Here is a 13,356-nt window from a genome sequence, read left to right as displayed (position 1 = left end):
CTCGTCAAAGTTCATCGCCATCCTTATGGTAACGGCTGAGAAAAGTCAATGCGGCTCCCATTCGCTTGGTTTTGTGTTCCTCCGATAACAGTCGAGGCACCCACCTTGCACTAATTTTTTTGTAACCAAGCTCACCACTGACAATTTCATACAACAAAGTTCTTGAAATTTCAGGAAAGAATTCGTGCAGCCCATCAATAGTGAATCGCCTATCCTCTTGAATTTTCCGCTCAATTCTTCCTTTGAGTTCGTCAGTCACAACAGAAGACCGGCCCGAGCGTTCCTCATCGTGCACATTCGTCCGTCCGTCATTAAACATAATGCACCACTTACGAACTAATGCTTCATTCATTACATTTCCATACACCTCAGTGATTTGTCTATAAATTTCTATCGGACGCACTTTTCTTGCATTCAAAAATCTTATCACACTACGAACCTCACACTTGGCGGGATCAGTAATTGTATCGCACATTTTACAGTCGCACAGCGAAGCAATAACGGACCGTAGCGGATCGCAGCTCGTGCCAGACTGAGGCTAAAGCATGCCCAGGTCAATAACCCAGCGGCAGCGGGAATGGGGGAACACGTGCACGCGCTAGCGCAAAACGTTCTTTACTTTCCGAATGACCCTCGTATATTGTGTATTGTGAAGTTTCGTTTACAAGTTCTGAAACTTTAATTGTAATTGGGCAAATGGTCTTTAAGATATGTTTAATTTTGAGACATTCTACGAAAATTGCTGTTTAGTAATTTAAAATTACCGCCTCTCGCAGCGGCTGATGGGTATTTAACTCCGGCTCGAAGGGTTAATGGAACCTTGCATCACAAATCCTATGCCCTGTCCAAATTTCTAGTTTCTAGTTTAAGCTGTTTGGCCTGGAAGTTGATCAGTCAGTAAGTCAGGACTTCTTTTTGTATAGAGAGAGATTACTTAAACAGAAGAAACAGATAGAAAATTTGAAAAACAGGGCACAAATATAAAATACAAGAACACAAGAAGTTCAAAATAGCATTTGACTTTAACGAATCAGTTACAAATTATCCAGTCTTCAAAAAAAATCAAGAATATTTGTTAAGCAATTTCTGTTCGCGTTCACTTGAATAGTTAAAACGCTTTAAGTGCACAGAATACTAAAAATTATGAGTACATACTAGTGTTTCGCAGTCAACAACTCAACACCCAGGGCCGGATTAAGGGAGGGGCTTAGGGGGGCTATAGCTCCGAGCATCCAGGTGGATCAAAATCTCAACTGGCTATCTACAAAGAATCATGAAGATACAATCATCATCATAAAATAAAATGTAAACAAAAATATGAAACATGTTCCCGTAACTTTCCTATTCTACTTTCACAGAAATGCATTAGGTGAAATCAGCAGGGGCCACATATTTTTTCTAGCCCCGGGCCTCCAGATAGGTTAATCCAGCCCTGTCAACACCTCTCTATTTTTAAGAACCATGTAACAATATAGGGTTCAAAATAAAATATACTCATGTATTCGATCCTTCTCGCCTAGAAGGATGTCTTGAGCATCTTCACAAATCTTCTTCCAGTAATGACTGCGATTTGCACGTCACCGCATATCTCTTTAAATTGTTTAGCTGAGGTGGTATTAAATAACAAATGACGGTCCTCAACATCAATGGACAATTCTAGTTGTCAAAGACAGCACCGTCTAAATTTTTATAGCAGAAAACGATATAAATCACTCAGCAGAAAATCGACCCGTCGAACTACAGATCGAATTATTCAGAAGGTCCTGAATTTCCTTTGAGTCAGTTACTAGATCCAAACTGAGCCTTGATCAGTAATGATATGATCAGGGTATGGAAAATTACGAAAATATACAGGTTAACACGCGAAGAGTCTCCTTATCGTGTGCAGCGTTAAATGGATCTGGTAAAAACACCTATCACAGATAAAATTATCAATTATAAATTGTAATAACAAATTATAAATTGAAAACATTTGCTTTCCAGAAGCTTTCGTACCAGACCTAGGCACTGTGGTCAATTGGCCTCAATGCGCCACGCCCACCCAATGATAACTTTATTTCTGGATTTGGTTTGGGCACACTCTAGGCAATAGCGAATGTATCGCATAGTCTTTCTTTTGACGCTTTCAATAAAATAAAAATCTACTGAAGGCAATACACTTCTTTACGTCGAAGTCTTCCTTTCTATCTATCTTAGTGACAAACTTTTGTACTTATGATTTAGAGCCATCGGTTATTAGTCTTGTCCTTAACACCAACAACAATAAATAAATAAATAAATCAGCTTAAGATACTTCGCTTGAACCGTTGTTCATCCTTGCATTAGGTTTCCGTTGTTCCGTCCTTCCAAATCTGACTGAACCTATTTCTTGCTTTCACGTTCTTCACAAAACCATTCCATCTCAGATTTACTCATCTGTTCCTATAGTTTGTCAGAAATACTGACACGAACAAGGTTATACTAACGGTTATAAGACCCGTCATTGTAGAATTCACTAATTCACTCTTTTGTCACACTAGCAGGTTGATCTACACTCGAAGTGTATCCTTCTTTGCAACTCTGTCTATTAGGTTTCCTTGGAACTTTCATTGTACTATAATTTACATCAAAACTCCAATGATTCGCTCAACTTTCTTCCTTTTCTTGTTTCTCACTTAGCAGTTCTTCAATATGTCGAGCCTCTACATTGCATTACGTTGCTGACGTACGTAGACTACATTGTCGTGTTAAATGTCGCCATTTCATGTCGCACTTTATTTACGTCACTGAAATATCAGATCTATAGTAGCAGATAAAGTAACATTACTACTACTGGACTACGTCGTACGGATAAGAGATCGAACTCAAGAATTACAGGAAACGCGCTAGAAATAGGAGAACACGAAGAAAAAAAGCCTATCAATTTCATTAGGAATCGCTAATATCAAATTCAGTGTCTTAACTTGAAGTAGAGCAAAATACATGTTTCAGTACATCGTATTTTATTGAATTATTTACCCAAATCTGCGAATTCTACGAAAAACTCATACAGTCTAGTACTTGATACCATAAAGCATATGAATAATATAATTTGGCAGCATAAGTACGATTAGGTTGATTCAGATACTTCGAAGTATCAACACGAGCAGTCGCGGCATGCAAATAAATTAAATATGATAGATCCTTATTCCGCAGTATGTTACATCATTAATTAATTAAATAATTAATCACATTTTAATCATTTCACCATTCGTACACATCAACATTCTTCTTCGTCGCAACAAATTAGCTAACTACCAATCATCTGTACTGGATTATTAACAAACATTGCTTATGAATGGGCTGAACAATTTACAATCGAATAGCTTAAGTTTAATTTGTTATTCATTAGCTTTGTATAATCGATGTTAATACAGACTTCTCGTTCGGAAGAATAGAAAACATATCTACAAAATTTAAATGATAAGATTGTCTGTTACAGGTAGGACGAATAGAAGAAACAATAATCAGCTTCTCATGGACTTCTGGACCGTAAAGCTTGGTGCTGTATATTTGTTAACATAAGCATTTCAGAGCAATAACTATCAGAGAATATTGAAGTAAATATCTTCATTTTATAGTAAGTATTCACACTGTTAATGATCAGTTAATTTCTACCATAGTAGGGTTTTAATTTAGTACAGCCAATAAAAATAATCTAGTGTAAAAATAAAAGAAAGTGGGCGATAAATTATAAGTATTCAGCGTTCTATTATTATTTCAATGCAGATATAGCATTTATCGTTATCACAAATGAAAACAGAAGTGGCATATATGAACAATTCATTAAATACTAGATATAAATATAAATAGAAAATTTGCGAAATGGGCAAAGTGCAGGGTATTTTAAAAAAACTACTAAACATAGACCCATAAATCTCCCCAGCCTTCCTTGATCGTTTGCTACAAGCCGCATGAAAATTGGTCTTGAGTTAGAAATTTTAGACACAAATGAAATCCGTAAGTTTTTAAAAATTCCTCCTGTATAAAATGAATTAACACAAATAACTGGAAATGACGCGTATCTGTAACGGATCAGCTACGGTTCGTTACAGCAGGATTCGAATCCAAATTGAATAATTATGTGGAATACCGTCACTATGTGACAGCAACGAGTACATGGACTGGGAAAAGAATTAATTAAAAGCACAAGGAAAAATAACTAACTAGTTGGGAAGAACCTAAGAACGAAAGACGTGGAATTGGAATCACGATTATGTCATATTCAAACGATTATGTCATATTAAAATTGTTAAAAGAATGTACATAACCGCCCAAACAATATTCAAAAAGACAGCTCATACTACGGAATTCGTTCAGACAGCAGATTTGATCTGTAGAACAGATTTGACAAACTGAATTTGAGGGAACACTATCTCAAACACAGGATAAACAGTGGATGACTAAGCATTGAAGATGAACAAACCTTACGGAAATCTTCTTCTTCTTAATGGCTAAGACATGAAATGTTTGAGTGAAGATCCTGTGCATACAGCAGCAATAAAATAAAGTAATGGCACTTATGCTAGCTAAGCATTTCATTTGCAGAAAAGCTTAAATTCTATATCAATTACGGCTTACGAAAATGAAATGGAATCGCCCTTTCATTTTTCACATTTTATTCTATTGAGGTGAAATCACAAAAATGTACTTCAAACTTGAGTCCTACATTTTTGGACTTGTGCAAACAGAAAAAGTAAATAATCGTAACACATATGTCGCAGTGACATTCATATTACTTTTAATTCAATTTCAAAAAGATGTTTGGCTTTCTGAAACGGGCTTATTCGCCCGTTACACGACCAACAGCAACAATAACCAAGATATTAACCACCAAATGGCATCCAGTTCAGTTTCAGTACGTACTGAAAACTAATTATCTATTAGCTCAGTGTTAGTCTTTTGTGGTGTTCCAAGTCTTACACAGCGATTACATTTATAGGCGTTCCACTTGCAGAATCGTGCCTAGAATACGACAAGACTCACACTACAGCACTTAAGAGTGGTTATAGATGTACTGCTGAGAGATGCCGTGGCAAAAACCGAAGTATTCTAGACTCGACAATATTACATAGATAAAACTATTTGACGGAACGCTCTAATATTAATTGACATCAAATTTGATGTATGGTGAGAAAAATAGAAGTTATCCAGCGAACAGCGTGTACTTTGGAATCAAAGTACAAATTCTGTCCGCTGGTTCTCTGTTGTGCCCAAAGTCTTTTCATATTCTCATCTTACAGATAAATAAAACTACATATCATATTCTTGAACAAATTTTATACACTTGCTTCTTCAAAAGCAGGGATTGAAAGACAAAAATAACTTCGTACATTAAATGATATAAAAAGAAATCACAAGTCCACTGACACTTCATTCAAAGGCTAATACACTTTACTGAGATAAAAAAGGATAAAAAAGCATATATATAGGGTTTTGCTTAGATGTTTATGGCAACTGAGATAAGGCTTTTGCTTGAGAATATCTGCTACTATTAAGAAACATGACAAAAGAATTCCCACCTTTTTCGTCTCTATATAGATTATTCAAACTATGGAAAATAAAATAAAATAAACATTATTCGGTATATCTACAGGATTGTATTTAAAACATACAGTTGAGAAAGACACTATAATCGACTGAAATGAACGCAAATAAAAATGTAATTCATTAGATTTTTTTTTTTTAAAGCAATTCTCTACTCCTACGAAAGCACGACGGAATAATAACATTGAATTAAAATACTATCACCTTCCTGCCTTAAGAATTCATTAACAGTCATAAAATATAACCAGTTGCGCTATCAGAAGAAGAGTTCGACTGGTTTCTGACTCTATTCACTCTGATGGTTCTGTGAATAGATACTTTACTGACAAAATTTCCAGGAGAAATGTCCATATACATTCTAATATTAATTCGAGATGAAAATTCCTGATACTTGTCTGTCCATTTAATGGTATATTGTTTTCCAAAAGCATATACAAGGTTGATGTTAATTTTAAGATAAGTATATTTCTTTACTGCTTATATTATCCTTAAGAAGTAACTACTAACTCAGTTACAACGGCCATATTTCAAACGATTAAAAATTAATCAGAGGAAGGTATAATGAATTAAATTAAAAATTGATACAATTGTTAAAGATTAGTTTCTTAAGTTCCGTCAAAGCGCTCGATACTTCCTGAATTAAAAAAAAAAAAAAAAATCTTGGATATAATCCAGAACTTTACTTGGATATAATCCAATTGATCAACTGCAATTATGTTTATCTCCAAGAAATGTCAGTTTTTAGCTAACCATAGTTATTTTTAGATACTGACTTTATATGAACCTTGTTGATCCGAAAATGTGCAGGTAGTACGTATTTGCCCGTAAACAACACACTGCACTATTACTTCACGTCATTAAAATCTCTCAAAACCGTGCAAGATGACCAATCATGCAGGCAATTAGACGTAGGAGTGTGATACATTGAAAAAGATCATGTATAAATTATATGCGTCATACTTCTAGCAATGCAGACAACCCAAGATATTGTTATCCGGAAATGACTTTTCTTAACATGAAATAAATTCTATATGGCTAGGTAAGTTAGCATTACGCACACAAGTAGTAATCCAAGAAGCCAAGAAAAAGACGTATTCCAAATCTAAATAACTAAGAGTAAGTTACTCATACATTATTAAGTAGGTTACTTCCCAAATGGAAAGCTATTTTTAAAAATAATATTTTCAGTACACTGAAGAATAATGAATCATAAATAGCACTCAGTCTTCTCATACAAGTGGACAATTCCTGCGAAATAACTTGTCTTCTAATAAGAATGTAATATTACAAAATAATTGTTTGTCTCAAACTCGAAAAATATCAGAAGCTACATTAATGTGAATATCTACATTCTTCGAAATCACACCCTTAAAATAGTCGAGACATATCAGTACACCTATATATTTGAATAAGCTACGAGATACGAAAACAAAGATGGGAAATCTAAGAAGTCTTGCTCATTAATAAAAGCAATTCAACGATGAACTTATTGCTACAAACTTATAATAACATGAAACTAACACTCCATAAAAATTGTCTTAATCAGTCCTATTTTGTTTACTACAAATAAAAATACTAAATTTTAGTATAATTGTGAAAATGAGAGAACAAAATACTAGTATATACCCTTTTATCCGTAGAAATGTAGAGATTAACGGACTGAGACGTTAGATACATAATAATCTGTTGGATTACAATGAACTGAATGAAAAGAAACAAAGGATTTAGACATAATCTGAACAGAGTTACGAGAACTTTATTAATATTTTCTGCTTTTATCTAGAGTAAACCATCTTTGGACATCAAATAATGTGGAGAGGCAAACTATTTTTATGGATGCTTTTAAGAATCTCTTTTGCAGCAAGGAGACGACCTGACCTCGCCTTAATTCATTAAACCATCACCATTTGCCTCGTAAACTCAATACGGTGATGATAACACGAATTACATGGAAGATAACCCGGAATATATCACTCCATGTCTCATTTCCTTCGTCTTCTTTAAGTAATTTGGTGACTTTTTCAAACTAGTATAAATATGAATTCAATAGCTTTTATGATTAATTCCCATCCTTTAACGCAATTTTCTTTCAACCTAGTGTTGGTGAGTCATTCGTGCATTTTATATCTTCCAGATGTAACTCGATATAAATTCGAAATTGTATTTCATCCACGTACTTTCTTTAAGTTGTACTTGTAGCTGGTATGTCCACCTTTAAAATAACTAACGGATATAATATTTATTTTCCTATTTTACTTAAGTTATTAATATTATTGAAACAAAAACTTCGAATTAAATCATTATCACAATGAATGCAATGGGTCTTTATTTCTTTTTTTAATGATAAACTAGTGTCTCATTACTATTATCCTATTGTTATCGTTGTTGTCTTCTCAGACACAAGTTATAAATTATCTGTACCAATACCTAGGAATACTTCACACACTGAACCTTACCACAACTATTGAACAGGCCTGTACCTCGGGATAAAATAAAATGAAAAAGACCGGCTTTAACAATATTGTTCGTACCTATAATCAAATACTGGATTCGAAGACTGTTACAGCAACATGTACAAAATATACAACTTTGTAGCCAACACCGATTTTCATTCCGGTAGCACTCATATTATACCCTGGTAAAGATAAAAGTATAAAACTTGTTGCTTAATACTTCAAATGGGAGAGAAAAAAAGAACCTATTTTGATATAAGCCAAATTCTTCTAACTCGCGACCATTATTTCGACACCCTTCTGCTCTGCAGCAACTCTGTTCAAATTATGACTGAGATTCATAAATAAGAATAATGGCGTTGAAAATTAAGTTTTGAAGGACAATATAGAAAGAGGACTTTTAAAAAGACCCTCCTTAGGATCTATCGTTATTAATATAACCTTACTGACGACTATTATACTGTGAATAACTGGGAAACCCCCTGCGAAGATATTTGGCAGAACTAATTTTCTACATATTTTCTCTCTATACAGAATTGACAAGCATTTACGGAAAACGATTTCACACTGCGGGCATGGTTTGTACTCATTTTTCAGTCAATATAATTGAATTCACAGAATATTTACATCACTTGCGAACTGTAATTTCCCTTGCTTTACATTTTTCTTTCCTCGTGATAGTAACTATTCCATGCATTCATAAATCAGCACAGTTATAAGTACTTCACACTCTTTTCCTTCTAGTTACTTGTTAATAGTTTGTTGGCACAAAAGTATATCTTATGTCATTCTAGACCATCGATAATTTTTCTTTATTCTCCGCACAGTACAAAACTGTATCAGCCTGAGATTTCACAGACTTTCGAAATAATATCATTTTTCCACAGTATCTCCATTCACTTAAAGGTATAAAATTAGTAACAATGAATTTTGCTTTGTTACATTTTGCCAAGATATCAATTCTTGGAACGATACTAACCAACTTGCAACAGAATGAGACACTCAACAACAGTAAACATTCACGTATCAGATCGCGATTTCACTGCTAAAAATACAATAATACATATTAATACAACAAGACAAACAGGCATTACGAATGTAATAGATAATACTTTTCTGTGGAGATGTACTTTTCATAATCTGGTTTTGTTTTCAAAATATTAATCAAGTTTTTACGGGTAACAGCATCATACGCAAGTAGGTACATATGTGTATAAAAATATAGGCACTTAAAAATAGGCAGGTTTCCTTTTCCCACCAAACTCACAAATCAAAGCAATAGCGACACCACGCAAACTTCTTTTTCTTGCTTTCTTTCTTCGAACTGAAGTGGTCCCAGATTATTTTATATCACACTGTTTCCTTGTTTTCATCTTTCAAGTTTCTTCCTTTTTTCTGGCAGCAAAAAACTGAAAACAGAAAATGCATTAATGTGCCTACAGCAATCGAATAAGAGACCCTTGTGCTCATAGAACAATGTACGGTTATATGCATATAAACTTGTTTGGAAAAATAAATTTTGATTTCTCACGATTAAAAACTACAATATTTACAATTCCATACAACAAAGGGAACGTGACCTGTATAATATTCTTTTTAAATTTAATGAATTTTTAGCCGTTATTTCCAGTACATCCCGTGGGTGTTTTTCTTCGGGGCTGATTTAAGAATATCCTCTATGCTGTTATTTACATGTTTAAGTTATTTATTTATTTATAAAAGGCATACAGGATTACAATCCTACAATTGCCTTATTAACATAATATTTTAATGCAATACCATTATTCTATAATAAAATAGGCAAGAAAGTAAAATAAGCAAGCTTCAAAGACAGAACGAGAAACGATAAAAAAATACAAAATACGAAATAAAGCAAAAAATACAATAGACAAAAATAAATAAATAAATGTAAGTAAAGATACTTTTCTGCAACTTGTACATATATTATAAATGCGTTACAAATATTAATTTCATTTCATTATTTTACAATGTCAAAAAATATTCTCAATACTTGTTGCATATAGAAAGGACATAGCAATAGTGTTTTAATTAATGTTATTATCCTTTGCAGTGTACAATTTCAAATCAAAATCCTAGATCCATTTCAAAACATTAACTCAGAGAGCTCCAAATCCATACATAATTGCTAAATTTTTGCACAAAAGTGTGGTTTAGTGTCAAAAAATATATCACAATATTTCGACACAAAATTATAAATTCTTAAAGTTCTAACAATCGATGAATTTTTATGTTGAATAGTCCTTGAAAATGGAATATAAAAGAAGAGATTATATTACAACGGTAACTAGTAGTTTGGTTGGCGAGAAAAGGCGGAATGTTTCATGCCATGTAAAAGAACGAAAAAGAAAAAGAAGAATAATTTTATGTGGATAAATTATTATAGATGTAGTATTTACATTGATGTATGTTTGATATATTCGTCAATAATATAAAGTTAAAAAGGCCAATTAAATATGTTTAAAAATACTTAAATAGTTTTGTTATATAGTTAACAAATTCAGTGAGTGAATTCTGAGTAAACTGTAGTCGTTTTATAATGGTGCAGAAACCTGGGACCTTGGAATTGTACCGAAGCGTTTAGTAAGTTCATTCCATGATACTTTAGGTAACATAATTTTTCTGTAACAAAAATGAATATGAGTTCTGAGGAGGAATTCATGAAGTATGTAGACATTTTCCAGACTCAGTTACAAAATGTATTTCATGTGTACCAAAGTAAGTTAATGAATCTATTCGACCAATGGGAGGAAAGACTTTGCTCCAGAATAGACCAAAGGTGTCAGCGTTTGGATCACAGTTTTAACGAAGTCCTACCTGATAAGCTTTCAGACGATTCTTGCGATAGTTTGAAGGTAACATTCAAGTCTAGCAAGACAGTAAACAGCACCGATTATTCAAGGAACAAACTCCAAAATGTTTATGTTTTTGTTAGCGAATCGATTATTAGCAAAGAGGATGGAAATTTACCCGAAACTGTGGAGAAACCAGTCCCATTACAAAGAAAGATAACTAAATCATGTGGTATTCATGACCATCAGAGTGATCAGTTTGAATTAATTAGTTTATTAATTTTGAAAAATGCAGGTGATACGGAAGCGGTCACGCATGACACAAATAGTGATTTTGTCTATGATACCATTATCTCAAGTACAGAAATAAATTGTATGTTCGCAATGTCTGACGAAAGTGATTCAAAATATGTGTCATGTTCTAGTTGTATCACAAATTGCCAAGAGAATGATTCAGATATTTCCTTTAATGATGAAGTAACTACACGGGACACTGTGAGTGAAGGGAATTTCGTAGCGAGCAGTAGAACTGAACTTTCATCCAAATGGAATAAAGCAGAAGAGGAGGAAGAATTGATTTCTGAAGAGTTGAAAATTGTTTCTGCCAGTCTTGTTAATGGTACTGACTATCTAACATCTAATGGTCTTTCTGGAATGAAAGTGAAGTACAGCAACCATTGATTTGATTGTGGAGTACCTGTTAATGAGGTTAATTTTCGCACAACGAAAAAATGCAGACGCCGTAACCAGAGGATTAAGTTACGTCAGTTTAGTAAGTTTGAAACTATGATTAACGTTCGTGTTTTTGTTCATTTTAACCCTCGCAAGGAAGTATCTTTAAAGAAAATACAGAAACATTGTAAATCCTACATTGCGAAAAGAAACAGTAGCACAAAAGAACCATGTAATGTTATTGTAAATAGTGTCATTGGTAAGACAAACAGCTATGATCACAGACGAACGGATCATGATCGAATGTTTCTGTTACATATTCTACGAAGTACTGATGTGTCCCGATCTAAAAACAAATGCAACCTTATTATCAACAATTCACTTGAATGTGTGATCATTCATTGACATCCCACCAATTATGAACTTAACCTATAAAACACTGACATCAATCAGGTATCAAAGACTGCTGTGATGATTTTAGCTTCCATTTTGTTTGTTAGGTTAGGCTACTGTACATCATATTTTCCTAGGTTATTTCATATGATTTGATAATAATATATATTATGAAGATAAACATTTTATTAAATACAATTTAATTCAATCAAACGAAAATGTTTCATCGGATGTTGATTTTGTCGTATTCTCATTATGGTTAATTCGTTTCGATAATTACGACACTATTTTGTTCATTCCAATTTAAACATTACTTTAAATTTTAATCGTAGAAATGAATCGAAAAGTAAATACTGATTAATTCTTCATTTACTGATGGATGTGAAGATAGTTAATATGCCATATTTTGCTTTTGTTGTTATTAATCTCTTTGAATATTTATGAAAATATCTTAGTTACTCAAATTTAATGTTAAGTTCTTATCTTGATTCATTTGTGTTCTTGTTTCATTATTGTAATCTATTTTTACATCAGTTATCATTTTCAGGAAAGGAACTTTCTAATTCTGTGATTAATAATTTTACTTTAGCGTCCACATATGTACTTTAAATTTGTTTCTTAGCCAACATTTTATTTTGTGGCTCATTATCTGTAACAAATAAGTACTGAATTATCTTGTTCTGTGACCGTTTGCTAACAATTAACATATATTTACATATGTCATGTTACTTGCTCGAACCCTTGTGCCGACATAACTCCATTGGTTACGTTATATGAAAATATTATGGCATATATTTGCTACATGTTAATATTCCATGAAGTATAGAATTAATAATAATAATAATAATAATAATAATAATAATAATAATAATAATAATAATAATAATAATAATAATAATAATAATAATTGATATTGAAATAAATAACATAACATTAATAAATGAAAAATATAAATAATGAAAGAAAATAATATAATCAATAAATAAAGTATATTTGTTTATTGAACATTTGGAATATAGCATAAGCATATATTGTACATAAATGCGTCCATATACTTATTCCATTCAAAATAATTATATACCGGTAATGAATAACTGCAATGTGTCATTGTTTAGCCGAACATATATAAGGTGAAATAAATGTTAGAGTAAGAATGTAACTAACTTAAAGCTATATAGGCTATTCAAAACTTATGTACGGTCCAGGATTCTTTATATAAACTGTATCAGGAATAACAATTTATATAATTCCCTTAGTTCGGAAGCCATTATACAACGGTAACTAGTAGTTTGGTTGGCGAGAAAAGGCGGAATGTGTCATGCCATGTAAAAGAACGAAAAAGAAAAAGAAGAATAATTTTATGTGGATAGATTATTATAGATGTAATATTTACATTGATGTATGTTTGATATATTCGTCAATAATATAAAGTTAAAAAGGCCAATTAAATATGTTTAAAAATA

The 13,356-nt window shown here is 32.6% G+C and overlaps 1 protein-coding gene across 1 annotated transcript in view; it reads right to left on the bottom strand.

The window, feature by feature from the left end:
- Window positions 1–5,281: 5,281 nt before the first annotated feature.
- LOC145690682 (ATP-dependent DNA helicase DDX11) overlaps window positions 5,282–13,356 on the bottom strand; it is a 117,420-nt gene continuing 109,345 nt past the window's right edge. The window contains exon 17 of the mRNA XM_081765822.1: window positions 5,282–9,427. Coding sequence (XP_081621948.1) covers window positions 9,395–9,427 — 33 coding nt within the window. The 3' untranslated portion in view covers window positions 5,282–9,394. The remainder of the gene's footprint in view (window positions 9,428–13,356) is intronic.

This window comes from Thermobia domestica, chromosome 7, assembly GCF_964235325.1.
Source record: "Thermobia domestica chromosome 7, izTheDome1.hap1.1, whole genome shotgun sequence".
Taxonomy (NCBI): Eukaryota; Metazoa; Arthropoda; class Insecta; order Zygentoma; family Lepismatidae; genus Thermobia; species Thermobia domestica.
The sequence above is the reverse complement of the archived record's forward strand: the minus strand, read 5'-3'. Positions and strand labels throughout refer to the sequence as shown.